Source organism: Echinops telfairi, unplaced genomic scaffold (genome assembly GCF_000313985.2).
Source record: "Echinops telfairi isolate 266 unplaced genomic scaffold, ASM31398v2 ScPeMD7_53;HRSCAF=182, whole genome shotgun sequence".
In the NCBI taxonomy this organism is placed as follows: domain Eukaryota; kingdom Metazoa; phylum Chordata; class Mammalia; order Afrosoricida; family Tenrecidae; genus Echinops; species Echinops telfairi.
In genome coordinates, this window is record NW_022103951.1 from 2,642,689 (window position 1) to 2,661,114 (window position 18,426).

At 46.1% G+C, this 18,426-nt stretch overlaps 1 protein-coding gene across 3 annotated transcripts in view; it reads left to right on the forward strand.

Annotated features, from left to right (window-relative positions):
• PCYT1B (phosphate cytidylyltransferase 1B, choline) overlaps positions 1 to 15,258 on the forward strand; it is a 112,041-nt gene extending 96,783 nt beyond the window's left edge. For 2 of the 3 annotated variants that reach the window (XM_045290715.1, XM_045290713.1), the window contains exon 8: positions 14,574 to 15,258. In XM_045290715.1, coding sequence (XP_045146650.1) covers positions 14,574 to 14,786 — 213 coding nt within the window. In that variant the 3' untranslated portion in view covers positions 14,787 to 15,258. Of the gene's footprint in view, positions 1 to 13,803; positions 13,887 to 14,573 lie in introns of all 3 variants that reach the window. The other variant, XM_045290714.1, reaches the window with a different exon arrangement.
• Positions 15,259 to 18,426: the final 3,168 nt, after the last annotated feature.

Consider the following 18,426-nt stretch of genomic DNA (forward strand, 5'->3'; position numbering starts at 1 on the left):
ACGTGACACTTTGCATCTCCACCAGTCATGCCTTGATTTCCCCCTGCTTCTGTGTGGTATGCAAAGATTGGGATAACCCATAAAAAGCCTTAGAGACTAAATATTTAAACAGAAAGAGAAAATGTACTGGGGTGGTGTCCTCACCTAAATTCTACAGGTAAGTTTGAGTGATAAGTATGGAGGGAAAAGAAAATTCTGGAAAACATTGTGTATGCCTTTGGGGTTTCTGTTGTGTATGCACTTCGGGGTAAATAACCGGTATTGTCAGCAGAGTTGATGGGGTACTCTGGAAGAGAGATTTTTGTTTTCTGTCTGTCTGTCTATCTATCTATCTACCTATGGACCTACCTACCTACTCTCCTTTTCAGAACTCTTGTCCCTTTGTGGAATAGTATCTTCTCTTTCACTCAAGCTAACCCCCTGTCTGCCTTCTAACCTATTGCTTCACCTTCCCTTGCCCTCCCCTCCCCTCCTTGGGAACCATCAAAATCTGTTTCTTTTGGTACAGAAACTTTGGTCTTTTTTTTTTTTTTTTGTCTTTCTAACAGCGGTTTGTCATACAATGCTTGTCCTTTTGTGACTGACTAATTTCACTCAGCAGAATGTTCGCCACGTCCACCCATGCCATGAGCTGCTTCATGGTTTCCTCATTGTTTTCAGCAATGCTATTAATGCCTGTATGAGGGGGTAACTCAGCACTGTTTTGATAGTTAGTGATCTTGAGCATTTCTTCCTATGTTTGTTGGCCATATAGATCAACTGTCTGTTCATGTCCCTTACCCATTTTTTAATTGGATTATTGGTCTTTTTGAGGCACAGCAGCTTTCCAGATTGTAGAGTCCCCGGTCTCAATGATATGTCATTGTCAAAAATGTTCCACAGTTTGGGGATTCTCTTTTTACTCATTTGGTGAAGTCTTTGGTGTACATAAATGCCTTATTTTTAGTAGGCTCCGGTCCTCTAATTTGTCTACTAATGTGTGTGTCTGTTTCGTAGTGTGTTTATGCCCCCTATTAGGGCCCTTAAGTTTGTCCCTATTTCCCCCTGATGGTTTTTATAGTTCTGGGATTTACATTTAGGTCTGTAATCCATCTTGAGTTCATTTTTGTATAAGGGGTGCGGTATAGGTCCTGTTTCACTGTCACTAAGATGGAGATCCAATTTTGCCAGCATCGTTTGTTGAAGAGATGATCTCTTCCCCACTTAATGTTTTTTGGCCCTTTGTCTAAGTTCAGTTGTCTGTAGGTAGACGGATTTATTTCTGAGTTCTCTATTATGTTCCAGTAGTCTATGTATCTATCATTGTACCGAGATCAGGCTATTTTGGCTCCTGTGGCTGTGTAATAGGTTTGAAGTCTGGAAGTGAGAGGCCTCCTACTTTGTTCTTCTTAAGAAGTTCTCTTTCCTCTCCTTAGAAAGCTGGTAACCAGTGTTTCCATTTCTTTAAAGAATGAAGTTGGGATCTGGGCTGGAAATGTATTCTATTTGTAGATTGCTTTGGGCAATATTGATATTTTCTGGGAGAGATACTTTGAAAGCTAACTGCACTTTTAAAATGAGAAAAGATGACTCTATTTTATTTCCTTGATTTTGAAGTAGCCCAGATCTCCTAACAAAAATCCATTAATTATTTTTTTTGATGGGCTGTCACTGCTCCCTCTTGCTCATTTGAGCTAGTTAATTCTTGGATAACCTAAAAGTAAAACCCACAGTGAGTAACCGAAGAAGCACAATGTGTACAAATTGAAGAGATGCTTTGCTGAAAGTCTAGTGACCTTCAAGTGATTGACTGGAAGTGGGCAGTATAGACCAATCCATTGACTGGATCTTAGTGGGGTGAGAGGCTTTGCCAGGGCCTGCCTGAGTCTGCAATTACTTCTTCAAAGAGCTGGCAAGAGGGTAGGGCCTAGGCACTGGGCTCTTTTTCATTTTCTCTGGGCCAATTAAAATTTCAGCTCAGGTCAATTTAATTCATTTATTAAGTACCTACTGGATGCACAGCTCTGCGGGAGAACACAAAGATAAAGTGCAGACTCGATGCTCTGGGATTCCATGGTCTTGATAACTTAAAGTCTGAGATTTCCCATCAACCTAATGCGTATTTTAATTGCCCACATGATTCGCAACAAATTTGCATGCTCTGAAGAAACGCAGGGTTTTTTAATCAAACCAGATAGGGGCTTATTTGCTAACCGGGGTACAGAAATGTGCCTCTGCCGAGAAGCTCTCCAGTTAAGTCTCCCCACTTAAGTTCCCCATTAAACCCCCCATTAGTTTGGGGGTGGTGGTGGATGTTTCCCCAATGGGAGTGAGCAAAGGAAGAGAAGAGAGATAATTTCATAGAACCTTTACGGATTCGAGCCCCTTTCCAGGCTTCCAGGGAAGATGAATTAGTAGCGGGAATTGTTCTAGGGGAGTCTTTGGTGACAGTGAGCTGAGGTGATTCTTAAGAAATGAAAACCCAGCTTAGAGACTGGAGGGTTTTTCTTTTTAAAAACTTGCTATTAGTGTCAAAACTGTTATTAACATTAATTTACGGTATCAGCCAGGCTTAGACATTACTTTTTTTTCTGTTGACATTAAAAGTACAGGAATAGTTACAAGGATGTTCAACGCCAAGATAAGTAATTTGCTTTTCATGAATATGCTATTATTATAATAATTCTTTATTTGTGGATTTGGGACTGGAACTCATTTCTGAAAATAGAGGGTCTGCATTACCTGCAAATACAGTATGGATGCACATGAGCCAAACTTGGAAAGGTGCAAAACAGAATTTCAAGCCCCAATTTTGGCACAATGAAGGTCGGTATGCAGCATAGTGCATGGCTGGTAGAGGGTACTCCATAAATGAATGTAGAATGAATGAATGGAAGGAAGAAGGTGCGATGAAGACCTAGCCACAGAACTTTCCAGTATCTGCAGAGTACATGGTGAGGCTTAAACCCTTCAAGCACACACACACACACACACACACACACACACACACACACAACCTAGCTTTTGTTGTTTATAGTGCTGGATACAAAAGATTGGTTGCAACTTGGTTCTGATGGATCACATTCAGAAGGTAGACTTGGTTTGCTTAGCCCTCAACATTATTTTTACCTGTCTTTTAGGGAGGGTATGGAATCTCTAATTTGCCATAGCTCACTCTCCCCTACTGTCCTTTCTTTCCCCAACCTGATTCGTGTATTTTTGCTGCCCAGGGGGCCCTTCAGTTTGTTTCTCTTGCTGAGGGGTCTTTGCGGCTCTCCAGGTGACCTCATATTGGATATAAAATCCAAGCCTTTACCTTCCATCTCTGTGTCGGAATGGTGATGGTGTTACTCTGTAGAAGCTGGACAGCAGATTGAATTCTTTTTCAAAGCCCGTTCACATCTACTCTGTCCAATTTAGCCACACAAGCCAGTAGTATTGTGGCTCTTTTATAGATAATGAAACAAAGACCTGGAAAATGATGAAATTGTCCCATAGTCTCCCCGGAGTCTGGGAGCTCAGGGAAGGAACCTGGGGTCAGGCCTCTTTCTGATAACATTGTATTTTTTTCACAAGAAGAATGTGCCTAGGTTGCAGTCCCTTTGCTCCTACCTCTTGCCTTGTCAGAGCACGGGGTCATGGAATGGCAGGCCTATGAAGACCACTCAGAGGCCCTGTGCCAAAGCCAGTTGTCAAAATAGCACTTGAGGCCAGGTTACCTAGATGCGAAACAGGCACTCTCTGCCTTCTATCGTATTTCGGGCTTCAGGCTTCCCAAGAAAGTGAAATTCATAGTTTTCCTGGTTGTCTTACTTATCTACTGATGTGTCACACATTAGCCCCAACTTAGTAGCTCCAGACAACAAATGGTGATTAGCGCACCTGGTTTCTGAGGGCCCTGGACAGGGGAGCAGTTTAGCCAGGCAGTCAGGACTCGGCCTCTGTGGAGGTGCAGTCAAGATCTCAGCGGGGATTGATTCAAGGATGCAGATCGGAGAGTTAGGGAAGCAGGAGCCACAAAGAGGAAGTGAGATAAGCCACAGTGCTTTGAAGAATGGCAATGGATGGATTGAATCCGAGTGTGTTGAATGTAACACGATGACCTGCTCTGTAACCGTAATTCACAATACAAAAGTTTAAACTAAAAACCCCACCTTATGAACCAATGCAGACTTAAATATAATCTGTGCTATGCCTATTACAACTACAATGAATGAAATGATTTGCTTGTGAATAAAGGAGGGAGGTTTCTCAGCTGGAGTCATTCAAGAAACGCCATTTAGAAGTTCACTCATGCGACTCGTGGCTGCAGGTCTCAGTTCCCTCTTCGTTGGGCCGCTGTGTTCCTCACCAGGAGATAAAGGAAGAATGGCCAAAACAAAAGCCACACTCTTTTACAATCTAAGCGCAGAAGGGACATACCCTCACCTCTGCTGTTTTCTCACAGACCAACCTTAGGATACTGGGGGAGGGGGGTTACTACACAAGGGTGTGACCAGTGGGATGTGAGGCCCCTTGGGGGCCATCTTGTAGGCTGCTTTCCCACAATACAAAAAAAGCCAAACGCACTGCCATCACATCGATGCCAATTTATAGCGACCCTATAGGGCAGGGCAGAACGGCCCCCCGTGCGGTTGTGAGATGTTAACTTTTTACAGGAGGAGAAAACTCCCTCTCTCTCCCATGGAATGGCTGGTGGTTTCAAACTACTGACCTTGTGATTAGCAACCCAACATTTAACCACGACGCCACCAGGGCTCCACTTTGACCACCCTGGAGGTTGAAAATTCGAAGGAAGCAATCTCCCTCTTATTTGCTATAATAGACTTTCTGTTGCCATTTATCCAGTCTGGTTGGTTGATTATCAGAGCCTGAGATATTATTTTGCAATCTCATCCCTTATTGTTCTAATTATTTAACCACTTGCTTGACCTGTGTAACTAATCTTAACTCATACTCAGAAGACAACCCACCCAGAGCTTGAGGGTCAGGGGAGGCTGGAGAGTCAGGGTTAGGTTTTCATTCGTTTGAGTTAGGGCCTGCCCTAGTGAAACTGCTATCCTTGTTAGAAGGATTTGAATTCCCAGATCAACATCTTCTATTTAAATATTAGGACCCACACCAACCACATATACTGCTTTTTTAAAGAAAATGTGTCATTTTGAATGATCCACCACTATATTTCTTCATTGGCTAAAAAAAAAAAAAAAAAGCAAAAACCAACAACAGAGAATCATTTCCTGTCTGAAATAAAATACGTCTATATTATTTCACAATGTGGAAAGTAGATGGGGTTTTTTTTAACACCAGGAAAGAATGATCATAAGTTAGATGCAAGTTTTAGTTCCTCTGGGACCCATGGACTACCCTCATCTAATTCATCTGGTAAATATCTATGCCAACCAGACAGACATTTGCCCTGGTGGTACAACAGGAGCCCCAGTAGGGTCGTGGTTACGTGTTGGGCTGCTAACCACAAGGTCTGAAGTTTGAAACCACCAGCTGTTCCGAGGGAGAATGATGTGGCTGTCTGCTCCTATAAAGATTTACAGCCTTGGAAACCCACAGGGGCAGTGCTATCCTGTCCTTCAGGGTGACTATCAGTCGGAATTGACTCGATGGCAGTGACTGAGGTAGGACAAAGGCTGCTAACCAAAAGATGGGTGGTGCCGACTCCCAGTAGCTTCAAGGAAGAAAGGCCTGGCAAACTGCTCCCACAAAGATTACGGTCTAGACAACCCTAGGGGGCAGTTCTACTGTCCCATGGGGTTGTTCTGAGTGGAAATCAACTCAAAAGCACCATATGAGATTGCCTTTGTCAAAAACCCTACAGTATGCACGTTTTTGAAAGAACGGGTTTACATAATGCAAGGCCCAGAGCTTGCTTTAAGACTGTTTTGATTTTGAGAAAAGATATTTAAGTTTGTGAATCTGAATTAGATTTTTCACTGGAGACGTCTTGGCAGCTAGACTCAGAGATATCTTTAAGCAAACGCACAAGTAAGATATGTGAGTAAACACCACAAGGTTCTTACTGTGAACGTAAGCAATGAATGATGAAAGTGGGCAGTTAAGTACGAGGGAGGTGGTGATGGGCAGGGGCTTGCTTCCCAGCTGAGTGGACTGGAGCAAGGCCCCAAGTTTGGACCTCAGTAAAGGAGAGGAATAAGACTATTCGCTCCCTCCCGTTCTTGCGAGGATTGAATTGATTCACACTTGAAAGCTGTGTCCCTGGAGAGCACAGTTACCATGCTCAGCTATTAAGCAAAAGCTAGAAAGTTCGAGTCTACCCAGAGATGCCTCAGAAGATAGCTTGGCAAGGACTTTTGAAAACATCGGCCATTGAAAACCTTGGAGCGCGCACATGGGATCTCCGTGAGTCGGAGCCAACCCTACCGGCAACTGCTTTATAAGCAGCTTCCAATAAGCTGCCTCATGCTTCAGTCATTACATAAGGGTCGGTTGTTGTTACTATGTATTGACACGGCCAGGAAAGAAACAGAAAGTCTCTCGTAATTTTCGTCTTGCTTATCAGAGGCCCCACCTGATAAAACTAGTCCCCCCACCCCCATTTTTCTTTTGGAAGATAGGTCAGACTATATCTGAAATACTGAAACCTTTCTAAGGCCTTTGTCAGGACATTTGAGACCTCACTTGACACGAAAGAACTTCTTTAAAAGGAAAACTTTAGAGGAAGCAAATAGAAAATCACTTTCATATGGACAAGCCATGGGATTATTTTCTTGGAGAGAAACGTTATAAATGGAAACCTCTTGATACAGAAGAAGACTGAGTCTAACTGACTCTCCCTCTTTGGAAATGTCAGGCCATGGTCTTTTTAATTGATGATAGTTCTAAAGTGCTTCTCTTCCTAGGAAGCGCATTACCAACTGTCGCCTAATCTGATCCAATTCTGCTCTTCGGCTGGGGAACCCGCCTTCAAGCGGCCCCAAAAACGGACCAGAGCTGTTGCTCATGGCTTTTGCGTTTTGTGAAGTGCATCACCATTGTTCATCATCCAAGATGCAAATCCTTTTCTTGCCTTCAGTGGCAGAGTCCGATTGAGCTGGAGGCCAACCAGGTAGACAAGTTGTAGATTCTGTAGGAAGTGAGCTTCTAATGGAAATGCTGACAATCCATTAACAGCAGGCGGGCTAATGCTGCCACTAAAAATATACTTAAAGATTATAGTCATAAAAACACATATTCTAAAGTGCCTGCTGAAGTTCAAGGATTTTTTTTAATGTTGCTGTTAATAATAGGCTACCAGATCTTTTTGGTGTCTGATTTTGTCTTGTAAATGGGCTTAATCTAAGGCAGTGACGTTGTACTGTCCCCCCACCCCGCCCCGTTTGATTTGGAGGGAGTGGGGTTGTATGTCTTTTGGCAGAGTTATCAGTGCCCTTAATGGGCAGAAAATAATTGGTGTGCCTGTGGAATGACCGACTTTAAAATCTAGAGAGCATCTTAACGAGCAGCAGGCCGTTTCTGTAAGATCAGCTCGAGGAAGCAATGGGCTAGAGCTTGTCAATGAATGTGGCCGCATGGCACAAAGGAGCCCTGGTGGCACTGTGGTTAGTGGTTGGAACCCCATGGTTCCCCTGAGGGCGGAAGAGGTGGCCGTCTGCTTCCGTCAAGATTCCCATTCTGGGGCAGTCCTTGTGCAATAGGGTCAGCTATGCATCAGAACAGACTTGGCGGCAGGGAGTTTGGTTTATTGTGTTGTGGTGGTTTTTGTTGTTGTTATTGTTGTTGTTTCTGTCTTCATTTTGTTGGTAGCACAAACAGCTAAGCACTTGACTCCTCACCTAGAGGCTGGTGGTTGGAACTCAGGCATTTCAGAAGCAAGGCCTGGTGATCTGCTTCCTAGAAGATAGCCTTGCAAATCCTGTGTGGCAGTTCTTCTCTGCACATGGGCACTCACCATGAGTCGCCACGAGGCAGAATCCATTCTACAGGCACTGACTGCAACAGAGCTTGGAAAGTGAATGAGGGCAGGGGGCCGGGCGGAGGATGTTGGGGGAGGGGATGGCAGGCCTGAAGCCTTAATATTTTCTCACCTGATCACCTTGCCTGAAAGTTACCTGAGTTCTCTTTCTTTCCTTTTGTATAATAATAAAAGGTAGCCTATGTTCATAATAGACATACGAGTAGGAAATAAATAAAAGAATTTTAAAAGGACCTGCAACCTCAGGGCTCAGGGCAGTCCCTGTTGATATGTTGGGGTCTCCCTGCAACTGTTTTTCCATTCTTATTTGCATCCACTCCTCTTACAAAATGGGCATCCTGCAGAACATTTTCTTTTCCTTTTTTTTTTTACCTTGGTTGCGTGAAGGTTGACAGCACAGATCAGTTTTCCATTCAACAATTCATACACTATTTGTTTCACCTCATTGATTGCAGCCCCCACAACGTGACATCACTTAGCTCTCGCCCTCCCTGCGCTTCTTGTTTCCATGGTTCCTGCTTTTCCACCCCTTCTGAACTTTGTCCTCGGGCAATTGCTACCGCTTTACTCTCAAAATCTTGCTTATTTAAAGAAGGTATGGACCTCCCTGGAGTATGGTTCCCTTTATAGGCCTGCCTATTGTTTGACTGACAATTAAGCCTTGGAGATGAGTTCAGGTCTAGATCTAAAGAGTGACCAAGGACCATTGTCTCGGGTGTTCCTCGAGCCAACCATGAAGCCTGGTCTTTTTTATGATTTTGATTTCTGTTTCACATATTTCCCCTGTTCTATCTAAGACTTTCGAAGGGGATTCCTTTCCAAGCATTTGGTAGTGGTTAGCCAGGCACTGCTTCGGTTTTCCCATCTCAGGGTTATGAAGACTGATGTTCGCGTGGTCCATTAGTCCACTAGACTAATTGTTTCTACACAGCTTTGATTTTTATCCACTCTTCTTTCCTCTGAATAAGGGGACATCAATAGTTGCACATAGATGGCCACTCATCAGCCTTTAAGACCTCAGGTGCTCCTCCCCAAGTAGGCTGTAGAACATTGTCTTTGTGACCTATGTTTTGCTGATTGACGTTGGTGTTCTTCAAGACCAAGGTCCCAAGAGCCCAGGCCCACCTGCTCCTTAGTCTTCATCCTTTTCCCCTGTATATGCTCCGGCGCGTTCATGGCTCTATTTGCAGCAACGTTAGACACACACACACACACACACACACACACACACACACACACAAATATCCTCTGTCAAGCCTCCATGTATTTGTGAATGTACTTCCCCTCTCCCTTCCACACCTGTTCAGCCCCTGCAGAACACTTTCAAAAATTATTTTGACTTCACAGTAGCTAGTGAGCATTTTCTCACATTATTAAATCTTCTTCAAGAACCTGATTTCCATCAGCTGCTTCACTTTATCATCTTGGAGTCGATCTCCTATTTTGGGGATTGGCAGTTTTGTCTGCCATGACACTACAATGCACATGTGTGGAACTAATATTTACTCACCTTGCTCTGGAAAGCAGTTTTTACAAACATTGCCAAGTGCCCCCCCCCCCCAGCCAACCTATTTTCTAGTAAGGTTTTCTCATCTTAAATTAAGATAAAATAACATTGTAGTTTTGGTGAAAGAGTTTACATAACATATTAGGTTCCCATTTGGCAGTTTCTATACATGTTGTTCACTGACATTGGTTATGTTTTCACAATGGTTTCTGTTCTGATTGTTCCATTTCTATTCATCTAGTCTCCCTACCTCACCCTCTCCTCATTTTTGTTTTAGAGCAGGGCTTCTCAAACTTTTTTCCCTCTCAACTCCTTTCACCAGAGAAATTTTTATGCAACTCCAGTCATATAAGTCTATGAAATAAGTGTACAAATCAAATATGACTTTTAATGAGGTTAATGACTTTGATAGTATTTCAAAGCACAGCACCTAACACTAGTGATTTTTTTTTTACTATGAGCACATACTGTGTGTTCAGAACCAAGGCATGATGCAACACGGGCACATTCTGCCAGAAACAACTTAGATTCATTAAGTGTTTGATTTTGAATTGAATTTTTGGCAACCCTCACATTTAGTTATGTGACCCCCATAGGGGGTCAAGCAGTTTAAGAAGTTCTGTTTTAGAGTAAATTTTGACCATTTGGTCTCACATTGAGGAGTACAGTCATTATAGGTGATACTGATTTTAGTGGAAAGTAGTTTCCATTCAAAGTTTAAAGGAAATCTCAGGGGGATAGTCTTGGGGATTCACCTAACCTCAACCAGTCTAGTAAGCCTGGACTTTTTCAGAATTTGTTTCATTCTACATTTTTCTCCTATTCTATCAGGATCCAAGGAACCCTGGTGGCATAGTGGGTTATATGTGGGCTGCTATCCACAATCCCCACCAGCCAGTCCTCAGAGGAAAGATGAGGCTCTCTGTTTCCATAATGATTTCCAGCCTTGAAACCCACAGGGGCAGTTCCACTCTCTCCTATAGGGTTGCTGTGGGTTGGAACTGACTTGATGGCAGTGGGTTTAGTTCGTTTTCTTTTAAAATCAGGGTTCATCTATTATGTCCCTAATCAGCAAGTCTGGTAGTGGTAACTGAACTAGGGGCACTATCGAATTCTTCTGGTGTCAGGGTGGATGAGGCTGCGATTCACTAGGCTATTTGCTCCACAAGTAGAGACCAATAGTTGTATCCTAGATGGTAAGCTTTTAAGACCCTATGTACTACTCACCAATCTCACATATAGAACTTAAACTTGATGAGCTATCCTAGGCCAACTGACTGAGATCCTATGCCTTCCTTCAACCCTAACCTTGAAGCATTTGGTTATATCTAAGAACTATCTGCAACTGTTCCCTCTATGTGCTTTGTATATATGTGTGTACATGCATGTGTGATATATGTTGTATTATACACACACACATACACAAGGGGGGACCAAAAGGTTCGTGGAAAATGGAATGAAAAGATCATGGAATTTTCCATAAAGTTTTTGAAACTTCCTCATATATGCAACCCACACACACATGCATATACATATCCCTGTAGATACACCTATACATACACACATATGTGCACACATATAACTACTTATACTACAGCCATTTTTTGAGTGTTGCTCTTACTGTTTCAAAATTGTGTATGTTGTAGCACACATTCAAAGACACCATTAAAACAAATCTGGCTACACTCTTCCTCCGATTAAAAGCTTCCAGGAGATCATGGGATCCCCTTTGGCCTTCACCTGGCTCTGTAGTCCCAGCCCTGGTGGCATAGCGGGTTACAAGTTGAGCTGCTAATCACAAAATCAGCAGTTCAAACCCACCAGCTACTCCTCAGGTGACCTATGAGGCTACTCTCTACTCTCATAAAGATTGCGTTTCAGAAACCCACAGGGGCAGTTCTACCCTGCCCTGTAGTCACTATGAGTCAGAATGGATTCGATGGAAGTGAGACTCGTGCCCCATAGGCCCCTGAGGTTCCATTCACGTCTAGCTGCTTACACTTAGGGCTTGGTGCTCAGCTCTGCCTCCTTGAAAAGCCCCGCTCCTGCCCGCTCCCTGCTCCTGTGCATTGTGGAAGACCCAACTCCGACATCACCACCTTCCTGGCTCTCTTACCTGTCCTCCAGCACAGCACCTGATACCCAGAGGGTCTCAGGATGGGTTTGTAGAGTGAATAACCCAAACAGCAAGTCAAGTCCCAAATGGCCAGTATGAAAATTGGCTCTCAGGACTCCTTTAGGATCAGTTGTTGGGGACGGCGGCTTGGCTAGGAACAATGGAGAGAACTGAGACCTGAGCCCCTAGGCAGAGTGCTTCAAAGTGAGGGACCAGAGTGTCTGGGTGCTGATCAGCTGGCAGAGGCAGAAAGCCCTATCAGATGGGAGGCCTGGTGGCTGTCAACTTAGAGCATGAAAAGGGAAGGACAATGTCCAAGAAGCACTCGCTGAATGGAATTTTTCTATGCCTTGAATGTAGTCATGGTGACTGAAGTGTATGTGTTTAGTAAAACTCACCAGAATGTCCGTGAAAATGGGGAAATGGTAACATTTAGATAATCACATCCTCATAAAAAGCATGGGGAAACCACCCCAGAACCTCCTGGTTCCCGCCATCTTCACTGCTATCCCCAGCCCCAGCTGCCGTCCTCATCTTGTCTTCGGGTGGCAGCGGCTTCTCCACGTTTCTGCCCGTTTCACTTTAGTCCGTTCCCAGCACATCCGCCAGGGCGGTTCCTTTTTCAAGAACCAGATTGTGTTATTTCTTTGCTCAGACGTCTCCAGAGGTGTCTCTTTATCTCCGAGGAAAAGCCCAAATTCTTAAATGCCCACCAAGGTCCTCCGTGACACTCCCTTACTGCCAGCTAGTCAGTTCTGACTCCTAAAGCCCCTAGAGGGCAGAGTAGAACTGCCCTGTGTGCATTCCCAAGGCTGTCGATCTTGACGGGAACAGCAAGCCTCATCTTTCTCCTGTGAGGTGGCTGGTGGGTTCAAACTATGGATCTTGCAGTTAGCAGCTCAACACATATTCCACCATCCCAACACCACCACCACCACCATTCTCTACTATTTCTGAGGCCTGAGCTCCTCCTGAGGCCTCCTCCCTTGCTCCCTTCCCCATCAGCTCGCTACACCACAGCCCCAACGGCCTCCTTACTCTTTGAATGTGTCACACATGTTCGCCTCCGAGGAAAAGGCAACATCCTCACTACAGCCACCAAGCCCTAGAGGACACAGTGCCCTCTCTGGTGATCTCCTCGTGCTCTCACACCAGTCTCCTGGCTCTTCCCTGGATATGCATCCACCTGCCCTTCCTGCGGTTCTTTGAGAGAGTCACAGTCACCTGGTCTCCTCTCTCACTTGTTTCAAATCTGCTCAAATAGCATCTTCACAGCCAGGCCTTCCCTGCGCACCGCATTTCTCATTACAGCTCACCAGACACCCCCTTGCAGTCCCTCACTCCCTCTCCTCTCTCCTGTCTTTATTTTTCTCACTTGCCCAACATCATTTTTTAATAGTTTATCTTTATTTTATGTGTAGGGTTAAAAAAATACTAGTATGCTCTTGTAAAGTGAATCCAATCTTTAAACTTGTCCAAGATTTTGTTGGGTTTTTTTTCATGATATTTTAAAATTGTGAATGAGGTGGCAGTGGGGGGGTTGGGTTACATTTCCAACCGTCCACTATGCACCCAATAATTCCAACCATCAGCCCCTGCTCCCCAGATCCTATCCCAACCCCAACCCCCTCTTGTGGACCTCCATCTTCCCTTTCACCCCAGTCAGGACCTGCCGGCCTCCTAGTGTGTGGCGGCATCATTCCACCTTTACCCCTGTTCCCCTGGGAACCTCCAAAGCTTGTTCCCTGTGCTATGCAAGTCTTGGTCTTGGTTTTTATAATTACAGTAGTCTCATACAGTATTTGTACTTTTTAACGCATATGTTTAAATAATTTTTTTATTGGGCGGGGCTCTTACAGATCTTGTAACAATCCATCATTCAATTATATTAATCACACTTGCACCTCTGTGGCCATCAACAGTTCCAAAACATTTTCTTTCTACTTGAACCCTTGGTATCAGCTCCTCTCTTTTTCCCCCCTCCCTCCCCCACCCTCCCACCTTCATGAATCCTTGATAAATTATATATTATTGCTGTTATTTTGTGTCTTACACTCTCCATTGTCTCCCCTCACCCACCTTTCTGTTATTCATCCTCTGGGGGTGGGGACTATATATCCAGCCTTGTGCTGGGTTCCCCCCTTCTCCCCCAATAATTGTACTTAAAAAAAAGTTGTACTTTTGTGATTAACTCCATCCATGTAATGAGGTGTTTTGTCTTTTTAAAATTTTTAATGTATTTATTTATTTTAGCGATCCATAGTATCCCATTGTATCCGATGGGCATTTGGGCTGATTCCAACTTCTTGGATTATGAACAATGCTGCGATGAACATGTATGTGCACATGTCTGTTTGCTAAGCCTTTTACTTCTTTAGGGGACAGACCCACAGAGGGATTGCAGGATTGTGTGGACTTTCTAGTCCCAGTTGTTTGACCTACCACATATTCTATTAACTTAATTATCTGATTCCTGCTCAGAGCCAGGAGAACAAGGGTTGTGTTTTTTGTTTTTCATTTACTGCTCATCCTCCAGCGATGTCCCCGGGTGGTGCAAACAGTTAATGTGTTTGGTGGCTTGAGTCTACCCAGAGATACCTTGGAAGAAAGACCTGGCAGCCTCCTTCCCAAAGCCAACCATGGAAAACCCTGTGTGGCCTAGGTCTGCTTGGACACACATGGGGTCACCATGAGTCAGAATCAACTGGATGGCACCTGGGCCCCTTCTAGTGCGTAGTATAGTCTGGCAAAGGATAGGCACTCAATTATATTTTATAAATGGAAGAACAGAAGAGCGAGCCCTCAAACCAATAGTGATGGCCATGTTATTGATCCCCTGACTTTCACTCAGTTGCTCCTCGGAGATGGGAAATGTCCCCGTTTCTGCTTGTGGATTCCGGGAGGGGCGGGGTGGGTGCACACTCCTAGAACAATGTGGAGACAGAGCTCTCCTTGCCCTTCTGTCCTGTGTCACCAGGCGCTCTGCTCGCTCGCTAAAATTAACCTCTCCAATGTCTCTCTAGAAGCAGATGTTCCAGGAGAGGAGTACCCGGATGCTGCAGGCCTTCTCACCAAAGCAGAGCCCGGTGAACAGCCCAACCAGGAGTCGCTCCCCTTCTCGCTCTCCATCGCCCACCTTCTCATGGTTCCCAAGCAAAACCTCCCCTCTCTCCTCACCAAAAGGACCCTCCGCATCCATCAGCAGCTTGAGTGAGGGGGATGAGGATGAGAAGTAAAAGCGGCCGACTAGTGACAAAAGCTACACCCCCCAGGGTGGGAGGCGGGTGGGCTTAGCCAGGATGCCTGAGTGGTGTTAGGAAGGTAAGATTCAGCTGGTGTTAGGAAGGTAAGCTGCAGCTGGCAGGGAGACCCTGACCTCTCTGGTAAAGCAAGGTCTTGGGACCAGTTCTTAGTCAGGCTCTACACAACCTAAGATGGGCTCAGCATAGGGTCCCAGCTGAACCACCCACACAATCGTTCGTAACAGCAACTAGACTCCCTCTACTTTCATCTTGATAAGAAGCAGAGGGCCACAGGGGACATGCACTGAACACAGCGTCTCCGCTTTGATCCTTATCCATTTGCACCAAGTAAACCAGCAGTGGAAGAAGCTGTCCCCTCCGCCCGCAATGCCAGGCTCCATCAGGGCCCTCTGCACGCCACTCCCCAACACCCTAGCTCTGCCAAAATAAAAATGTTTCCAATGCAGGTGGCCAAGTGCTTGTGACATAGTCCAGTCAGCCTTCTCAGTTCCGCGACCAAGACCTGATGTCGCGACGCATCAACCTTGTTTCCAGTGTCAGGAATGTTGCTTGTAGACAAACACCTTGCTGGTGGCCAGATAGAAACTGTCGTCTTGCGGGAAGCTTCGCTTCCCAGTCACCGGGCAGTTTCGACCAGGAGGCCGCCTCGTAAGGCCTAGGTGCTCCTGGTTTTACGTTTTCATCACGAGTCTGACTTCACTGTTTCTCAGAAATGCAACAGACACAAACCACCTACAGAGATTTCAAAACAAAACAAAGACCCCAGCCAAATCTGCTTTGCTTTGGCTCCACGGTGGGTCGACGGGAAAGGTCTCCTGAAGCTACTCCTTCAAGGATGCTTTTACCCATTTCTCAGCGCTTCGCAGCGTCACCGTCCAGTGACAAGCTGGCCCCTCCCCAACCACATAGTATACCAATAGGGGGTGCTCCCTGCACGCATCTGTTCCGTGTACGCTCCAAACATGCCATCCGGCATTTATACTATATGCAATATGAATATAGGGTGATAGCATTTGACAATAGACCCCACTCCTGCTCTCCACCCTGATACCCAGCTGAACCCTCGGTCTAAATGAATTACCTGGTTCCCTTGTCGCTTGGGCACTTTGTCCAAAGCTCATCCTGGACGCCCGGAGAAATGTCTTGTCCCCACGAGGCCCTTCTTGGGCCATTCTCATAGCTTTTCCCCAACATGTGGGTGCAGGGAGGCTCTGGAGAGTCTCACACAGAACGGCGAGAACCTCAGTTATGACCTCAGCACTTCACAGGTCTACTGTGGAAGAGCCCATGCGGTGCTGCGGGTTAAGCACGGACTGCTAACCACAGGGTTGGCAGTTCAAACCCATCTGCCCTCTTCCCATAAGATTGACAGCCTTGGAAGTCCTAGGGAGCAGTTCTACTCTGTCTTTAAGGGTCTCTATGAGAGAGACTCAACTTGATGGCCGTAGGTTTGGTTTGTCGGTAACATCGTAGGTTATGCCCTGTTCCCAAGCTTGCCAAATGGCATGAGGGCCCTTCAGCATTCCTGTTGAGTTATTGTTATTGTTGAAGTTACAGCTCCTTAACTACGTGTAGGAAATGAGTAAGACTTTCTTTTCACGGGGTCAAGGTTTCGAGCTTGGCTCTCAGGTAGAAAGAGCCATTACCAGGTTATTCCATTAAAACCAGACAGAGAGCCGGGGACTGTCTGAGCAGAGGCCCAAATCAACCACTTCCATAGGCAGGGCCCAGCCCGTCTCATACCAGCCTCAGTTCTTGGCAGAGGCCTTGAGAACTAACCATAGGAGACCACAAGGGCAATCAATGGAGGAAGGTGGCATGTCTTTCCCCCTTGCTTTGGGGTCGACCTACCTCCCTATCCACCCAGAGCTGAAAGCTTTGGCTGGGAAGTGAAACTCTGAGGCAAAGCGGTCTCGTTAACCCCGTTGTTCCTGTAATAACGCGCTTACTCACGCAGGGCCGCAGACGGACAGGAACCTGTTCCTGTGGAAAGACCCTTCCTTTGCAGTCCAGGCCCGGGACGTTGCTCTGCAGACAGAAGCACGAACTGCATTCATCCGGGGTGACCTTCCCCGCACTCTGTCTTCCACCAGGCACATCATATCTATGAATGGGCGTAGAGGCTTCCCCTTGTAGTTGGTTTACACTTGGAGCTGTTAAAGGACGAGGAGACCGAATGGCCAGGGGAGGCGGTGAGAACACAAGCAAAGATAAGAAGCACCTGTAGAGACACCTGTAGGGGAGGCTCGGGGTGGGGGTGGGGCGCTTAAAGGAAACCTGCTGGTGATCCATTGCAGGGCCCCACTCTGTAGATGAAACACTCTTTGGAGAGGCTTTTGGGTGCTGCAAACCATCAGATCAGCAGCTTGAGACCAGCCACTCCTTGGGAGGAAGATGAGGCTTTCTGCTCCCATAAAGAGTAATAATCCCAGAAACCCACGGGGACAGTTCTACTCTGTCTTACAGGGTCCCGATGAGTCAAACCAGATTTGACGACAGTGACTTTCGTTTCTTTGGGGGGGGGGAGGTTGGGGGTGGAGACTATATATTTACTCCATGGCCCAGGGCAGATAGACCTGCTTTCGGCTGAACCTTTTTCTGAAGCAAATAACGTAAGGTTGATCTATCAGACAGATTCAATCTTTGCAGGCCTTATACACTATCCTGGCAGGTGCCACCTACCCAACTCATCAGATTCAGTGCCACCACAGCTGCGAATGATGAGACATGACCAATGCCTGGAACATTCCAGGGAGAGGCCAGAATCACCCCCAAGTGGATTCTAAGCTTCACCCTGAGTCACTTCCCAACTGCCACCAATACCTCCCCGCTCTTAACAGCTACAAGTACGTCCACTGAAAAGGAAGGGAGGGATTCTCCAACCCACATCTCGATACGGCCTGATCACCTCTCCGTTTCTTCAGGCTCGTCGACCCTCTGCTCCCAGGGGGCGCTGGGATTGCTCTCTGGATGGGCCCAGCGGTTGCAATGGGCAAGTGTTAGTGACAACTGGGATGGGAGATACAGGTAGGACGGACGATACAAGCTTGAAGAGGTCAAGAGAAATGAAGCAGAGCAAGGACAGGGGTCGTTTTTGCCGTGAACAAGGAAGGCCGCTGCAGACGGAGGGGGGCGGGGCTAGAGGACAGCAGTTGATGAGGGAAGAAAAGGGGGCTGCAGCCAGGCTGTGGGTTGTGGGTGAGTAGCAATTTTTCCACTCCCTTTGAAGCATCAGCATGCAGGGCTCACAAGTGAAGGAAGGGTTATATCACGTGTACTCCAGGCTAGTGGGTAGGCACACAGGCTGGGCATCTCCTGCCTCGTGTCAGCATGTCCCCATGAGCTACCACATACTCCTTCGGAGGACGCTGAAACCAAACGTTACCCCTTCTTCCAGCAAAGAAACAAGGCTGGCATTGGCGTGGCATTGTCACTCCAAATGCCCTGTTCCTGCAAAGCCCCTCTCCTGTACGCTGGGACCTTACCAAGGTCCAGGAAAGCCAACCTCCAGAGGAACAAGATACACCTCTGACTTCTGGCTTGCTCTCGATGGAAGGGACAAAGTTAAGGGAGACAACTCTTGCTACACGCCTTAGGCCACTGGGTACCCTGC